Source organism: Grammomys surdaster, unplaced genomic scaffold (genome assembly GCF_004785775.1).
Source record: "Grammomys surdaster isolate TR1022 unplaced genomic scaffold, NIH_TR_1.0 271, whole genome shotgun sequence".
NCBI classification, from domain to species: Eukaryota; Metazoa; Chordata; class Mammalia; order Rodentia; family Muridae; genus Grammomys; species Grammomys surdaster.
Genome location: NW_021604712.1, coordinates 3636 through 20574, shown reverse-complemented (window position 1 = coordinate 20574; position 16939 = coordinate 3636). Strand labels below are relative to the sequence as shown.

Sequence of the window (16939 nt, the reverse complement as noted above, 5' to 3'; positions counted from 1 at the left end):
TTTCCTGGCTGCTCTTTCCCATTAATATAATGAGAAATTGGAAAAGATTACAAATTGTGAGCTGTGGATTTAGCTCTCAGGTAAAGTGCTTTCCTAGCATGCACAGAACCCAGGGTTTCATCTCCCACCCTAGAGAAGAGTGGAGAAGACAAAAGAATATTTCATGGAGTATGTTGGTAAAGGTTGCTTGCTGTATTTATCATAGGTTGAAGATCACCTTTATTCTTTTTTTTTAAGAATTATTTCTTTTATGTATATGAGTACACTGTAGCTGTCTTTAGACACACCAGAAGAGGGCATCTGTTCCCATTACAGATGGTTGTGAGTCACTGTGTGGTTGCTGAGAATTGAATTCAGGACATATGAAAGGGCAGTCAGTGCTCTTAACCGCTGAGCCGTGTCTCCAACTCCTCACCTTTATTCTTAAAAGTATTTTATACTTAAAGCTTTGTAGTACAGAGTAATGGCTTAGTTGGGCAGTCACCTTTTGAATGGCTTTCTGTGCATGTATGAAGGCCTGAATCAGATTTCTAGAACTGACATAAAAAGACAGATACAGTGATGCATACCTATTACCTGGGTGAAAAGGGCATCAGTTAGAGACAAGAAGATTCCCCCAAACTCACTGACTAGCTTGTCCAGCCAAAAATGACAAGTCCCAGCCAGACTCAGTAAAAGAAACCTGTTTTTAAAATAAGGTAAAAAGAGTGACAGAGGAAAATACTCAAAAAGTCAATTTCTGGAACACACACACAAATGCAATTCAAGATATATCTTTTCGCCGGGCAGTGGTGGCGCACGCCTTTAATCCCAGCACTTGGGAGGCAGAGGCCGGCGGATTTCTGAGTTCGAGAGTTCAAGGCTAGCCTGGTCTACAGAGTGAGTTCCAGGACAGCCAGGGCTACACAGAGAAACCCTGTCTTGAAAAAACAAAACAAAACAAAACAAAAAAATATAAATATATATATATAATCTTTTCAGGACTGATCACTTAACCTTTTCTGAGATAAGGCTTATGAAGTGCCTACAAATGCCTCTAGGATAAAAGCAGGTATTTGATCTGCTAGTTACTTTGTATATTTGAATCTTCTGTTCTATGGGTCAAGTAATGTCCCTTAAAACATCACAGAAAGGTGAAGCTACAGATGACACATCGATTTACAAAGTGTGAGTTTCTCATTTCTCCATGCACCAATATCATAAAGGAATTTATATTATTGTCCATTTTTTATCTGAAATTTATATTCTCTCCTTATGTTTCCAACAGAGATAGCTGGGGTTTCACTGTATTTAATGCTACTATTATACTTATGGGTGAACAACAATTCTCTGAAGATTTGTAAAATGCTAGATGATATAGTTCATTACAGATAACAAAATAAGTTCAAAGACGTTAAAAATAGAATAAAACACCTCTAAATCCTAGTGAGCAGCTCTGAATCCTGCAGCGTTGCAGACCATTGGGGGAAGATGATCGCTGAATCTGATTTTATGAAAAGCTTGTCTTTCTCTGTCCCACTTCTACTTTGCAGAGGTTCAAGCAGTTCTACTCACTGACATTTTAGTTTTCCTTCAAGAAAAAGACCAGAAATACGTGTTTGCATCATTGGTAAGCTGAATTCTTAATTTCTTCTGTTTGAAATGTCATATTCAGACCAGCTAGGTTGGGTGTAAGTGTAACCAGCTCGAAACATTATGTCTGTCATATGGCTGTGACTTACCTGGCCACTGAATACCACATGACTCATGACAGATGACTCCTCTGAATAGTTTCTTATATGCCCCTGTCATGTTTTTGTTATTACTCCTTTCCACTGCAAAGTTATTTTTATGCTTCTTCATAATCTTTGAATGCTCTGAACACTTGATGATTGGGCCACAATAGAAATCCATTTGTGGAATGTGTCTCTAGATTCATAATACAGAAAACAGCTTGTACAAAATTGAATAGAATGATGAAATCTGGAAACTGGGGGAGTTTATGGAGGAGGGTTAAAGTGATTTTATTTATCTTACATTAAGTCAGAGTATCCTCAAGAGTGAGTGTACTATATGAATGTCTTATATTTGCCTCCCTGCTCTGTCCAGGACCATAAATCAACAGTGATCTCCTTAAAGAAGCTGATTGTAAGAGAAGTGGCCCATGAGGAGAAAGGCCTGTTCCTCATCAGTATGGGGGTGAAAGATCCAGAGATGGTGGAGGTCCATGCAAGCTCCAGAGAGGAGCGCAATAGCTGGATTCAAATCATTCAGGATACAATCAACTCCCTGTAAGTGAGACACCAGCCTTTTCCACTCTCCTCGTACCTCCATGTAACTTCCTGAAGACATGCAGTACCACGTAACTGATGTTGTAGGCATCTTGTTCATTTGTTTGTTTATTTCATTCTGCTTTATTTCGGTTATGTCAGGAACAGAGATGAAGATGAAGGGATTCCCAGTGAGAATGAAGAAGAAAAGAAACTGTTGGATACCAAAGCTCGGGAGTTAAAAGGTAAAATGTTGGAAATGGAACAGCAATAAGAATAGTCTAGTGGTTCTGAGAGATGCCTCCGTGGTTGCACTTGCAGAGGATCTGGATTCAATTCCAAGCACTCACTGGCTATTCACAACTGTCTGTAACTCCAACTCTGGGGGATATGATATCTTCTTCTAGCATCTCTGACCAGCAGATGTGGATGTGAGGTACAGACATACAGGCAAGCAAAACACACACACACACAATCAGTCCAGCCCTGTGAAGGTGTTTGTGCTTTGGACACAGGTGACTTTGTTTATCCCTTCCTTGTCATAGAGAATTGGGTATATTTCATATAGTCATGGCTAAAATTAAAATGAGAAAGCTATTTGGGAGTTCTCTAGTCCGTTCTACTCTTTGCATTCCCTGGCCTTCTTAGCTGTTATACTCACAGATGACTTGTGAGATGGTTCAGAGACAAGGGACCCACTGTTGGAGGACTGTTCAGTTACCCACTAGTGTTTTGTGCAGTCTTGTCTGCCTCCCATTGTGTAGATGACACAGTTGAAGCCTTCAAAGGCCAAACATCCCAGGGCTAAGTGTGTGTGTGTGCTTAATGACAGAGCCGGAGTCTTAGCCCAGTCTGTTCTCTGTTTGTTGTGAGACAAGTCTCCATGTGTCATCCTGGCTGGCCTTGAACTCTGGACCTTCCATCCTCACCTCTAGAGTACTGCTATTATACTCCCTCTCATTCAACAGGCTTGGTAGTCTTCTTGTCATTACTGTATATTAGTGGACTTTTGTAAAGCTTCTTTGGGTAGAAATAAGGCCAGAAGTTCAGTGAACAGTTTCATAACACAATTCTGTTACACTGAAGGATAGAAGAGGAGAAAAGATGGTTAACTTCAAACCTCCATTATGTCAAGTCTAGTAGCCTGTAATTAGGATGAAAACGATAAAATCTTCCTTAACATTTGTTGTGCAGTTGGCTAGATGGAACTACTACTCAAATAGTATATAAATGAGTGACAGGCCACAGATTGGTCTGGTGGGTCATATAAAGTATGTTGCATCTGCTGAAAAGATTCATTTCTGCTATCCTGATAGTACCCCCTTGGTTGAGATACTCAAATGATAGTTGACACAGTGGCCTGACGTTCACAAAATAAAGCAGGTTTAAGGGTGCTTGCTGGGATTATCGGCATACAGGAGGCAGTTGACAGAGTGTGAGCCCCAGGAGGAAAGCATGTAGGGTACAGAGGCAGTCCAGCTGGGCCATTCCATCACAGATTGAGGACCCATAAAATGCCCTGTGGAAGAAACAGATATCCTCAGGACAGCACAAGTGGAATGTTTCAGAAAGAGGGAATAAATATCCGTGCAGGAAAAGACCTAAAATGAGTAATTCTCTAGGTTCTGTAATTAAGGCGGTTGCAGGAACGTGGCACCCACATCAGAGTGTGGTAAAGAGAGAAACAGGAAGGGAGCACAGACAAAATGCAGAGCAGTTCCATCAGAAATGATGCTGGTTCACACAACAGAACCCAGGGCAGCTTCACCAAGTACAGGGGCAGTCCTGTGCTCAGGATGGAAAGCACCTCCTGTCGCTGCCCTTCCCTTAACCACCACAAGGTGGTGCTCATCTCTTGGTCCTCTTGTGAGCCACAACTCCAGACAAGTTTGGTGATTTCTCCATTTGTCCTGCAGAACAGCTTCAGCAGAAGGACCAGCAGATCCTCCTCTTGCTGGAAGAGAAGGAGATGATTTTCCGGGACATGACTGAGTGCAGCACTCCCTTGCCCGAGGACTGCTCCCCAACGCACAGCCCAAGAGTACTCTTCCGCTCCAACACAGAGGAGGCTCTCAAAGGAGGACCGCTAATGAAAAGTGCAATAAGTGAAGGTACTTTACACACAGCATCGGCCCCTCCTATGTGCACACTAATGTCCCCTGCCACTTTCTACTGTTAATAAATAAAGCACCAGTACAAAAAACTTTCCAGTATCAGTGTAGTAAATTGTCAAGTAAACGTTATCCCTTAAACCACTACACAAGATAAGAAATAAAATGTGAGCCGGGCAGTGGTTCCGCACCCCTTTAGTCCCAGCACTTGGGAGGCAGAGGCAGGCGGATTTCTGAGTTCAAGGCCAGCCTGGTCTACAGAGTGAGTTCCAGGACAGCCAGGGCTACACAAAGAAACCCTGTCTCAAAAAACCAAAAACGAAAAAAAGAAAAAAAAAAAAGAGTTTCTCACATCTATTTTTCTATTATATTTTATTGTTTTTAATACCTTATTTAAACTTTGATGCATGTTCAGGCTTCATGCCTCTGACTTCCTCTGGACCTCCTTTCTCATCTACCCCTGTTGTTCCTGTTCTGTGGCTCTCTAGCTTCAGTGTCCTCTCCACCAGCCCTGCCAGAGGGAAGATCTCAAGTTAACAGTTAATGGTTGCACTGGAAGATCCCGACACTTAGGGTGTTCTACCCCTGAAGTCTACCTGCTCTCAGAGGAGCAAAATCAGCTAGTTTTACTTGCTGTTCTCAAATTGGTTCACTTTTTCAGTCCTTTCAACTACCTTGAAACCACTCCAGAAACCATACTACTCCCAGTAAATTACTGTGCCTTCCTGTTCCCTCACAGATGTTTCAGGCCCAAGGTAGAAAGATGAAATTTGTCCCTCTGTTTCCAGTAGAGCCCATCTAAAAATGCATGATGTCCCTCCCATTCTTTGGGATTTTCTGATCCAGGCTGTATACATCACATGTTGCCATAATATCGTTCCCTCTTAATGGAAGAAAGATAGATACCCGGCTGAGTGTTTTGTTTGCTTTTTTCCAGTGGAAATCCTTCAGGGTTTGGTGAGTGGAAGCCTTGGTGGCACACTTGGACAGTCTATCAGCAGCCCTGTTGAGCAGGAAGTCGTGGCTGGGCCCATTTCTTTGCCCCGGAGAGCAGAGACCTTTGGAGGATTTGACTGTCATCAGATGAATGCTTCCAAAGGTAAACCATCCATTATTCCTTTGCAGTTCACAGTGACCTGGATTCTGGTAGCTCCATCTCGTCTGTCCCTTCATTAATAAGTATCTTCAGGAGAGTCTTAAACAGTCACGAATGCCTGTCAGAATCATGTTCATCTGGGACCATAAGCTTCCTGTTGTTGTTGTCCCTCAGCTAAGCTAACTCTAGCCAGAGGCCTTGAGCATCTCTAATCTGAAAAGTTGAAGTCCAAATTGCTTCAGAGTTCAAAACTTGCTGACATGTCACGGTTGGGAACTCCACTCCATACTTGAAAAGTTCCAATAAGGACACAGCATGCTCAAAATACTGTATACTGCCATCTCTGGGCTCTGTATGTGAAAGTTTGTATGAGTCAGTCAGTAACTTTGTGTCTGGACCTAAGTCCCATCTTCCACATGTTTCATTATTACATGTGTTCAGAAATCTTTACATTCTGACCCTTCTGGCTCCAAGCATCAAATAAGGTTGCTAAGCTGTGCTTCCTGCTTTGTTTTGGATTTAATTTTCTTGCTTCTCCACTAGTGAAGCTGTGAATAATGGCCTAATACCACTGAGTGGCTTCCTGGCCTTTTTTTATTTTCAATACTAATAGTATTCGGAACTGTAAATACGCCTAAACTATATTGTTTTCTTGGCTCACCTATCCTACAACTTTAAACATACCTGTTTGGGTTTTATTGTTGTTGTTTTTGTTTAGGAGGTGAGAAAGAAGAGGGTGATGACGGCCAAGACCTTAGGAGAACAGAGTCGGATAGTGGTCTGAAAAGGGTAAGATTTTTCTAGAGAACACTCAGGCCCGTGAACCTGTGGCACCTCCTTTCAGTTCATTGCCTTTTTCCCATGATCTGCCTCAGATACTGGGCTTGTCAATTGTAATGGAATTCTGTTTTCTAGGGAAAGCACATTCTTAGACAAACCATATAGTTGATAGGCCCACATTATTGGCACTTTGGGCCACCTGTCCTTTTTACAGACCCATTCCACTCTGCCTTGGCAGGACCAGTTTCATTAAACGGCCTGGTTGGACCCCAACCCCTCTCGATCCTATTCCAGTGGCTTTTTTAGTAAACACTTGTTCAACTTCTCTTCATACCCTCTATGAGGATGCCATGGTAGAAAAGAAAGAAAGCCAGAAGTACAATGTGACTTTTCAAAGTTACATCGAGTTTAGTTTTAACATCAAAATTTTCATTTTTTAAATGCATTTTTATTGTTATTTTATAGGGTGGAAATGCTAACCTGGTATTTATGCTTAAAAGAAACAGTGAGGTAAGGATTCTATGAGCTACTTAGAATATTTATTGGATTAAGAATATTTTTTTCCTGTTACAACTATCTTGTGACTATAAAATATATAACTGAGAGTATAATTGTCCATTCTCTTCACTTTCCTTAAGCCTCTGTCCTAATGTTTTTCCAGAGTATTCTATACTGTGAATAAAGAATTCTCTGAGTCACTCTTCTATTTTACTTTGGTGGTGTTGGTGGTGGTGGTGGTGGTGGTGGTGGTGGTGTGGTGGTGGTGGTTGATTTTTTTGGTTGGTTGATTTGGTTTGGTTTTATTGAGGCAGAGTGTCATTATGTAGCTCTGGTTGTTGTGGAGTTCACTATGTAGGCCAGGCTGACCTCAGAGATCTGCCCTCCTCTGCCTCCTAAGTACTGGGATTAAAGGTGTGTGCCACCACTGAAAGAGAAAGAAGACTTTTCTTATGATGCCTTTTGCTTTTGTCCAACTTTGTCTATACAAGAGCTGGGGAGCCCCATGGCATCACTATGTGCTCACTGGGAAGAATTTGTAGCAGCTTTTCCTGTAATATGAAGATCCCAGGAGCCACAAGTCTAGGATATGAGAGTTAAAAACTTTAAACGAATTCTCCTTAGTAATTTTTTATCCTAGCTGAGTTTGCCTCTTGGAATCCTTCTTTTTCTGCAAGGGAGCCTGGTGTCCTCCTGGTGGGGAATCAGACCCTGGGGTATGCTGTGTGCTGCTTCTTGCCTGCCTGCTGTCACTAAGCCCCACCCCTGAGGCTCTTGGAATCAGTTTCAGGGTCACTGCTGTCTCCCTGCTCATACTGAGCCTTGCATTTGTGTGTTCTGCACAGTTGAGCCCATGCCTTTTTAGGGTGTTTCTCAAGGCTGTTTCTTTCCTTTCATTCTTCCTTATTGTTGTATTTATTATATTATCTTCAACCCCTGGGAGTTCTGTTTTGAAATTGTAAACTACTTCCTCCTCCCTATGCTCCCTGCAAAAGATCCAGAGGTTGTTGTTTTATGTTTGTTTCTAGAGGAGTTTGCTGAAGAAGTGCCCTGATACAAGCTGGGCCTGGCCCTGTAGGCTGCAGCTCTCTGTATCTGTCTCTTGAAATTAGCTGTCAGCTGATTTTGCCCATTTGTCAAGGTCCTCTGTACTTAGTGAGGAAGGCTGGTGGGAAATCGTGTGGCTAGCTTTCACCCTGAGACAGCCAGCTGCAGGCTGGCTTCTGTGCCTTCTGTCAGGATTCAGTGTGATCGATAAGAAAGGTTTCTCGTTAAGCTTCAGTATTATAAAAAGAAAAATGTAAAGACTAATAACATTAATCATGTAAATGTAAGCAAAACCCATCACTGAAGAGCAGCAACTGCTTCTGCGATTCTCGGCCATCACATGGTCATGTGTGTGACCTTGCACCAGTGTCATTTTCCCAAGACCAGTAGCACAATGCCTGCTGAGGAACAGGCACATTTAATTACTTCTGTTGGCTCCTAGAGTTGACTCTTTGTGTAATCCCTTCTCTACTCTTCTTTGCACGTTGTGTTTGTTACACAGCTCTTCGGCTCTCACGATGCCTTATTACTGCTTGAAAGGGGGTAGCGTACACAGCCAGGCACCTCTGTCCTCATTTCTCTGTCCGGCATTGAGAGCTACCATCCTTATATTGGCATTTTGTTGGTTTGATCATTTCAAATAACATTTCTTGATTTGTCCATGTGTATATATGTGCAATGTGGATTGAAGCCAGAGCTTCAACCATTGAGCTAGACTTCTAGCCTCTGAATACATTTTAATGTTTTATGGAATTGGCTATTTGTATTGATAATTTGTTTTTCTATCATGTTTCTGAATTATTTGTATTTCTTTTATAAATTCATAATTTATGTTTCTATCATATTTCTTACTTTTTTCTTTTATTTTCTCCTAGCTCTTTTTTCTTTTTTTTTATAATTTTGTCAGGTTTTTAATTATTATTATTGATTTAGTTTATGTACGTGAGTACACTGTAGCTGTCTTCAGACACACCAGAAGAGGGCATCAGATCCCATTACAGATGATTGTGAGCCACCATGTGTTGCTGGGAATTAAACTCAGGACATTTGGAAGAGCAGTCAGTGCTCTTAACAACCGAGTTATCTCTCCAGCCCCCCTTTTTATTAGTTTACTGTATGTATGTGGATGCTTCCCCTACATGGAAGTTTGTGAACTACTTGCATGTAGTGCCTACAGAGGCCTGAAGAGGGCAGTGTATCCCTTGAAACTGGAGTTAAGTTGTGAGCTGCCATGTGGGTGGTTGGAATGGAATCCAGGTCCTCTGGAAGAACAGCCAGTGCTCTGACCCAAAGAGCCTTCTCTCCAACCCTCCAACTTGTCATTTAAATGGAATGCATTGTATTTTGGTTCAGTTCATGTATGAGCCAAGGTTGCTAACTTAAGTTTTCCAGAAATGATGGTTTTCTTAGAGAAGTTAATTGAATATGTTTCCTTTTGGCTTTGATCATTCATAAACTTAATATAAATTTTAAGGGATCTCTCTTTAATCGTTGAGGTATATATAATATTTTTATGTCAATCATTCTATAAAGTGGAAGCTTTGCATAGTGCCTTTTAATAGGTGAATACACGCATGCACACATGCATATCTGCAATCTTGGCTGCTTGTACTGTTACTCTCTCAGTTTCTTTCAGTTTTCCAAGATTTCATTAAAATGTACCGCCTTTTATATTCTAAAGATGTTATAACCATGTGATGTGGTAGATTCTGACATTCAGCAACACTGAAATGAATGTTTCTTCCTTTGCTAGCAGGTTGTCCAGAGCATTGTTCACCTCCACGAACTCCTTAGCATGCTTCAGGTACGTGTGTGTGCCGTCTTTATGTGTACACTCGCTTGTTTGGAGAACATAGTCCAGAGAGTTTGTTGACCTCAGTTTCTCGGGTTTGTAAGTTATGTGTTGGTAAATAAGCCAGAGAAGATTGGAGTCCAGTTAAGGACATGAAGACCTTACAGCATGTGAGGCCTTCCTTCCCCAGAGGCTGTCTCACCTTAGAAACCTTTCCTTATTCCTCTCTGGTATACTCTTCCATACTTCCCAGGGACTGGCCTCATTCGGTTCCCTTTCTTTCTTGAAGAGTTTACCTGTCTCCTTCCTACCTTCTCCTTCCTACACAACACACACACTGATCCCACCCCAAAGTAACATCAAGAATTTCAGAAAATGTATGCCCGTGGCTAGTGAGATGGTTCAGCAGGTACCTGCCTTGACAACCTCAGCTCAGTCCTCAAGATCCACATGGTAGAAGGAGAGAGGTGACTCCCCCAGGTTGTCCTCTGACCTCCACATGCTCCCTTTGGCACATGCATGCTTGCACACACAAAATAAACTGAATTGTATATTTTAGCTTATAGAGTAACCAGGCTTGACAAAATTCTCATACCTTTGACACTATTTGAGAACTGCTGAAGTTTCCCTGGAGCACATTATGACAAAGACCAAACCCTTAAAACATAAGAGGAGGGTCACTCTGTCCCAGTACTCATAGAGTGCGGAGCGGGAAGGATCCCTGCAGGTGGCTGTCCCCCTGGACCTGAGTTTCATAACTGTTCCCTCTGCCATGACAGGGTGTTGTGCTGCAGCAAGACAGCTACATTGAGGACCAGAAGCTGGTGCTGACAGAGAAGGCACTCACAAGGAGTGCATCCCGTCCCAGCTCTCTCATCGAGCAGGAGAAGCAGCGGAGCCTGGAGAAGCAGCGACAGGACCTGGCCAACCTGCAAAAGCAGCAGGCACAGCACCTAGAGGAAAAGCGCCGACGTGAGCGTGAGTGGGAGGCCCGTGAGCAGGAGCTTCGAGACCGAGAGGCCAAGCTGGCCGAGCGGGAAGAGACAGTCCGCTGTAGGCAGCAGGACCTAGAGAGGGACCGTGAAGAGCTCCAGCAGAAGAAGGGCACTTACCAGTGTGATCTAGAGAGGCTACGGGCTGCCCAGAAACAGCTGGAAAGAGAACAGGAACAATTGAAGAGGGACGCAGAGCGGCTCAGCCAGAGGCAGATGGATCAGGACCTTTGCCAGGTAACCAAGAGCCTATGCCAGGAAACCAGACAGGGAGGAAAGGGCTTCCTAGTGTGAAGACCAGGAAGTGACTGAGGATGATTATAGGCATCCTTCCCTAAGAACCACATGAAAGTGAACGGAAGAGAGATTCCTGTTCGACAGCAGCGTTGCATTACCCTGAACATGGGGAGAAAGGGAATATCACTTCAGGAGATTGAAGAGGGTGCCAGATATGTTGGGAGTATAGCACAGAGAAGTTGATGGTCCCTCATGCTATCGAGCACTTTGATCAGCCACCAGCCTGAGTCAAAGTAGCCTCAGCATATGTGAGAGCGTGGCCTTGCCCTATATATATAGCACATGGTAAGTCAGGCATGTGTCGCTACAAATAGGAAGCATAGCAAGGATAAAGGAGCCCTTAGGACCTACATGGCTGCCGTCAGGAGTCAGCAGTGGTTAGCTCTGCTACAAGATGTTTGGAGAGTCAGCGGGGCTCAGTGATAGATGGAAGGGTCCAGCCAGTGATAGAAGATAGTCACCACTCTTGTACACAGATGATATCTTGGGCAAGGAACTCCAGTCACCTGCACTCTGTATAGTGCCTGGTTTGGTTTGATGCTGTTGCATGCTCTCTTTCCTGTGTAGCTGCTCCTTGTTCTGGAAGACTTTCTGTTATTTACTACACTGCCTCTGCCCTGGAACATGGACCCTGGAAACAGATAGATAACTTGAGTGTGCAAGTCTCCCTGTCTTTTAAAACTGCCCTTTAGTTGACCTTGGACTCTGAAAGAAAACTGAAGTGATGTCTCCCAGACTCAGGGAAAGTATGTTTTCAGAAGAGCCTCTCAAACACTTAGCTGGGAGCAGCAAGTGGCTCTGTTGCATTTACCAGCAGAAGGCTGGATCCACTCAATCCTAGTGTAAAATCAGCAGGACTTTGACAGGGGAGGGGTGGGTCTCAGGCAACAGAGAACACAGAGAGGATGACACACTTCTCCTGACCCTCTAGCCGGGTCAGGTTCATAGTCCCTGTGCCCTGAAATGAGCAGCCATGCTGTTTCTTCAGGGTGTGGGAGTTCTTTCCTAAGGTATCCCATCAAAAGTATGAGTGGTGTCAGTATTAGAGGTAGTGGTTTAATGTGTCCTTAGATAGAAGTTACGAGAAGTCCTGATTATAGTCAGTTCCTTAGAATGTGGCTTCTGGTTTAAATGCCTTCTCTTGAACCTGTGCAGGTTTCAAATAAACATGGCAGAGTGATGCGGATCCCATCCTTCTTGCCCAATCCGGATGAGTTCTCCTCGCCGTCTGCACCTTCTATAACCAAATCAGGCTCACTGGACTCAGAACTCTCAGTGTCTCCTAAAAGGAACAGCATCTCTCGGACACAGAAAGATAAGGGGCCTTTCCATATACTGAGCTCAGCCAGCCAAACAAAAGTTCCAGAGGGGCAGAGCCAGGCCCCATCCAGCACCTCCACTTCCACCCGACTCTTTGGGTTATCTAAGCCAAAGGAAAAGAAGGAGAAAAAAAAGAAGAGCAAAGGAAGCCGTGCTCAGCCTGGTGGTGAGTTGTCAGTGGGTGGTGATGGGCTGGAAAAAAAACCACAGTTCAGGTGTACAACAGTCAAGCTGGCTGCTGCCCACCAAGCCCACTTGCCAAGAGTACTTGTTCGGGGACTGCAGAGATGACCCGTTTGGTAAAGTGCTTGCCATTCAAACATGAGGACCTAAATTCTGTCTCCAGAAGTGGGTGACAGAGGCCAGAGGATCCCTCAGCTCACGCACAGCTAGTGTAGTCACATTGGTGAGCTCCATGGTCAGCGAGAGACCCTGTCTCCAAAATACCAGTAAGCCTCTGGCGTCCATGCACATAGAGACACATGAAAACCATAAACAGTGCTGTGCAGGGTTGGAGAGACACCTGAGGTTAGAGTCACTGCCCTTACAGAAAGCTGAGGGCCAGCTCCCCACATCCACACAGCAGCTCACGTCCACTTGTAACTCACGTTCCAGGGGAGCTGAGGCCCTCTTCTGACCACTATGGGTTGAACCTGGTGTAGGTACATACATGCAGGATGGGCCTCTGCGTGTAGAGTGCAGGTCTCATTTCTCAAGCATTCTCTCAGCCGGGGAACAAACTCACCTACCTGAAGTCATTCCAGCCTTCTCTGCCTTGCTAGGCTTACTCTAGTAACCAATAACAGCAGCGAGATTGGGTGTTGAACCTTAGGGTGTGTAAGGCAGAGCTTATGCTCCTTTCCCAGGGGAAGTTAGAGACTGGAGCTGAGAGCTTCTCTAAGGGAGCTCATAACGCCTTCCTGCTTGTATTTCACATTGTCCTGGATCCTGTGCTGTGCCTTCAAAATAAGACTGAACGTTCGCTTCTGTGTGGGAGATTTCTGTTTCTTAGGCCCAGTTACAAACATGAACAGTAGTGCTGTGTGAAAGTTTATCACATTGTAAACTCTGCACGGTATGTGCCATGAACCTCAGTTGCCTGTCACAACATAAAAACATAGGAAGTGACCTCGAAAGGGCCATGTTCTCATTCTTGGTTTCACGGTTGCAGATGGCCCTGCTTCGGAAGTACCAGCAGAGAGTGAAGAGATCTTCTGTTGACCCATCTCCTCTGCCAGGGCAGCCGCCTTCTAACCCTGACTTGACAGTGGAGCCACCAGGGCTCTCCTGCTGCCCCTGTGCAGAAGTCTCTTACACTGGACGCCCACTGCCCCTCAGCGTCCAGTCCTCCTGAGCTACCCCAGGTCCTGGACAAGAAGGAGCAGCACCTGGGTGGCAGGAACAGACACTCAGACTCTACTTCAGCTCTGACCCCTGACTGCCCAGGGCTTGGGTGGGCCTGGCCTTACTCAGGGTATTACACTGAAAGTCGTGACCCTAGAAGTAGGTAATAGTTTGAGACGTGTCATGATTCCCTAAAGGCTCAGAGGGTTTTTTCCAAATGAGGTCTGAAACGCTGCCTTGCATTTTGGGGAAAAAGAACCAGAATCAAGGGGCAGATAGTGCAGACTGTGTGTACAGTGGCCATCTTTGTGTACACATGGAGTACACAGCTGTGCACACAGTTCTTCTCAAACATCAGGATGCTTAGCCCAAGAGCAAGCACGTGACTGGCTAGGTGCTGCTCTCTGGATACTCAGTATTTCACCCTGTGGGCCTGTGAGATTGGGTCCCTTGAAATGGCCCTTGTGCACACAGCACCCCTCTCTGTATGTACACCTCATTTCATTTAGGAAGAACAACAAATGCTTGTGCAACCAACAAGAGGCCTGATGCGAACCAAAAAACATGGTCTGCACTGTCTGTCTCCGGACTCTAGGCTGAACTCTCTCACTTCGTATTCAAATCAGGAAGAAACATACTGCCTGTCCTAGATGCCTGTCTCCATGCTCTGGGCACGGAGGAAGTAGAGAGGACTCCTCACCACTGTCCCCAGTATGACACTTTCCATTTGTTACTGGTCCTTGTGGGAAAGCATACACCCTGTTAATGCTCCCAGCCACCAGCTGCCTGACTAACACGTACCCTGAGGCTTCTCTGGGATTACTGGTGAGAAGTAGGTTCCTGTACAGGAGTTAAGTCTTTCTGGTGGTTGTGCCAATACAGAGAGGGGAGCTGGCCCTTAAGCATGGCTGCGTGCAAGCGCCTCAGTCACACGTCCTCCTCACATATGGTTTTCAGATGCAGTTTGCTTGGTTGCGCTCTTACCCTTGAAGCTGTCAAGTGCTGCCTGTCTCTCTTCTCACCCTCCGACTCCATGCATTGATCTGTGCATGCTTGAGGCCTTCACCAGCTCATGTGTGCAGGACAGTTCATTGGTAATGTACCCTCTAAGGCTCACATAGTCCCCATGAGGGGCGCTCTGGGGCCTGTGCTTCACGCATGGCCTTCCGTTCCTGCTTTTGCCCTCAGAAGCACAGGGCTTTGAACCATTGTGCAGAAAACAAACCTGTAACTTGGTGCTTGTTGATGACCTGCAAGCTGGTCTTGCAGGAACAGATGTTTGTCTTTCAGTTTACTTGAAAGAGTTCTGATTTAAATTTTTTAGCCTAAATTTGCTTTATTTATTTTGTGTTTGTGTTTTTCTTTGTTTTATTTTGAAAATGAACCAGTACTGGCCCAACAGTTTAAACCATCTTTTGAGTACAGAAAATGAAGTGTCTGTCCAAGTGCTTGAAGGTCCCAGGAAGACTGGGGTTGAGATGGGTGCTGTCCCCTTCTGTTTCAGGCCCATGGGAGCTGTCCCCTTCTGTCCCAGGCCCATTTTTTCATAAGGAACATTTGTTCTTTTTTAGAGATTTTTAAAGTTGCCCCATTTGCTACTTTTGCCTCTTTTTGACAAGATTGGTTTGGCTCTTTAAATTCTGGGGGTTTTGTTTGTTTGTTTGTTTGTTCGTTTCCTTGGTTATATTTTGTTTTGGTTTGGTTTGGGTTTTTTTCCCTACTAAAACTATAATGTACTTCCCTCAACTTTAACAGCAAGAAGTTAGTTGCTTCCTTCTCCCAGTCCAGCTTTGACCTCTCCAGCTGTCACAGCAGAGCCTGGCATGCCTCAGATCCACAGGGTTTGGCAGGCCCTCCTTGTCCCTGTCTCTGAACACCCCCCTCAGGGAGACTGCACTTCCACAGCAAAGTACTTCTGCTTGAGGGAAAGAGCCTGACTCCCACCTAGACTTGACAGAAAGTCAGACCAAGCCCTACCCTCCTCCCTGTGCAGAGGGAAGCCAGTGACCGCCTCCAGGTTCACTCTGACACACAGTGAGCCACTGTCCACCCCTGGAAGCTTCATTCCTGTCCCCACACCCCCAACCCCCACCCCCACCCCCCTACCAACCAACCCCTGCCCTCTGACCCAACCAGCTGTGTTGTATTTGGGTTGCTTTGGTTGTTTTAAAAAACCAATTTGACTTCTACCCACATTCCCCCAAACAGTGGCCAGTGACAATTGGGAGAAGTTAAAATCAAAAGTATCCTAAGCTGCCCAACTTCCTTCAGGAAGAGAACCATTTGCCAAGAACTGTTTGACCTGCCTGCACTGCCTGGCCCCTCAGAAGTCTGTCACGCTTGGGGAACTGCTGCTTCTGCACTTGCTTAGGTCCCTGAAGATTGCTGTGGCTGAGTCTTCTGTGGATTCTCTAATATGAGAAGGGTGGTCTCCTAGCAACCAGGATTGTGTCCTGTCTTGTTCCCCATACTGAGAAATCATGATTTTTATATCAAGCTAAAGAAATCATTGCTTTGTGGGACAGGCGGAAATTGAGCCGAGCCTTGTGGAATCTAGTGAACTTTCTGGAAGATTGTATCTTCTCTCAGAGATTATAATCATCTCAGTAGTTGTCATCCCATCTGGGTGACATGTGCACTTTAAATGACCTCTCATCAGCTGGCTTCATCTTTGAGACAATCAAATCTGTTAACTTTTTTCTTAGAAGATGGAGAGGGTTAAAATAAAGACATGTATGTCTGTATACCCCACCTCCCCACTCTTACGGAAGTCACCTGCAGGGAAGAAGATCTCACCGTGATTGATTTTTTTTTTTTTCTGAAAGGTACGAACTGAGTCTTTTGAGGGTTCTACCACTAGCGCTGCCCATTGCTAGTCCCACCCACCCCCACACTGGTTCTTCACAGCCTCCCTCATAGCACCAGTATGCAGGGATGTGTTGAACCCTGCAGGGTAACATTTGTATGCACAGCATTAGTAAAGGACACAACCTTGGCCCATAGGCCAGAGCTTTCCCAGGGTCCTCTCCATACAAGTTTGAAATATCTCCTTCTGTCCCTGAGGCTCTTGTGACCTCACCCACTATTCTTGCCAAGGCTCTTGGTATTTCATTAGACTTAAGTTGCCTTTGACCTGTACCCAGAAGACAGTCCTGGAGTGTGGGCTTCCTTGCCTGGTCACCTGTGCATGGGTGTCTTTAAGTGAAGCGATGACACACTCCCCCCATCCACCCATCCCTGCAGAGACCAAGGGCATGGTGCATTTGTGTTAGGCTCCTTGTTTTCTTTCATGTGGCATAACATTCCTAGTTAACTAGACTTTGGAGTCTGCTGCCTGCTGGCCAGGTGGAGAAATGCAAAGTATTCTAATGCTGCCATAAGGGGGGTGAGGGGTGACAGAGGCCTTTTCCTGC

The 16939-nt window shown here is 44.9% G+C and overlaps 1 protein-coding gene across 3 annotated transcripts in view; it reads left to right on the top strand.

Annotated features, from left to right (window-relative positions):
- Akap13 (A-kinase anchoring protein 13) overlaps positions 1-16270 on the top strand; it is a 285672-nt gene extending 269402 nt beyond the window's left edge. For all 3 annotated transcript variants that reach the window (XM_028776648.1, XM_028776646.1, XM_028776647.1), the window contains 11 exons: positions 1533-1609; positions 2089-2270; positions 2412-2494; positions 4166-4360; positions 5298-5459; positions 6175-6245; positions 6702-6746; positions 9535-9585; positions 10353-10802; positions 12018-12348; positions 13354-16270. In XM_028776648.1, the coding sequence (XP_028632481.1) occupies positions 1533-1609; positions 2089-2270; positions 2412-2494; positions 4166-4360; positions 5298-5459; positions 6175-6245; positions 6702-6746; positions 9535-9585; positions 10353-10802; positions 12018-12348; positions 13354-13403 (1697 nt within the window). In that variant the 3' untranslated portion in view covers positions 13404-16270. The remainder of the gene's footprint in view (positions 1-1532; positions 1610-2088; positions 2271-2411; positions 2495-4165; positions 4361-5297; positions 5460-6174; positions 6246-6701; positions 6747-9534; positions 9586-10352; positions 10803-12017; positions 12349-13353) is intronic.
- Positions 16271-16939: the final 669 nt, after the last annotated feature.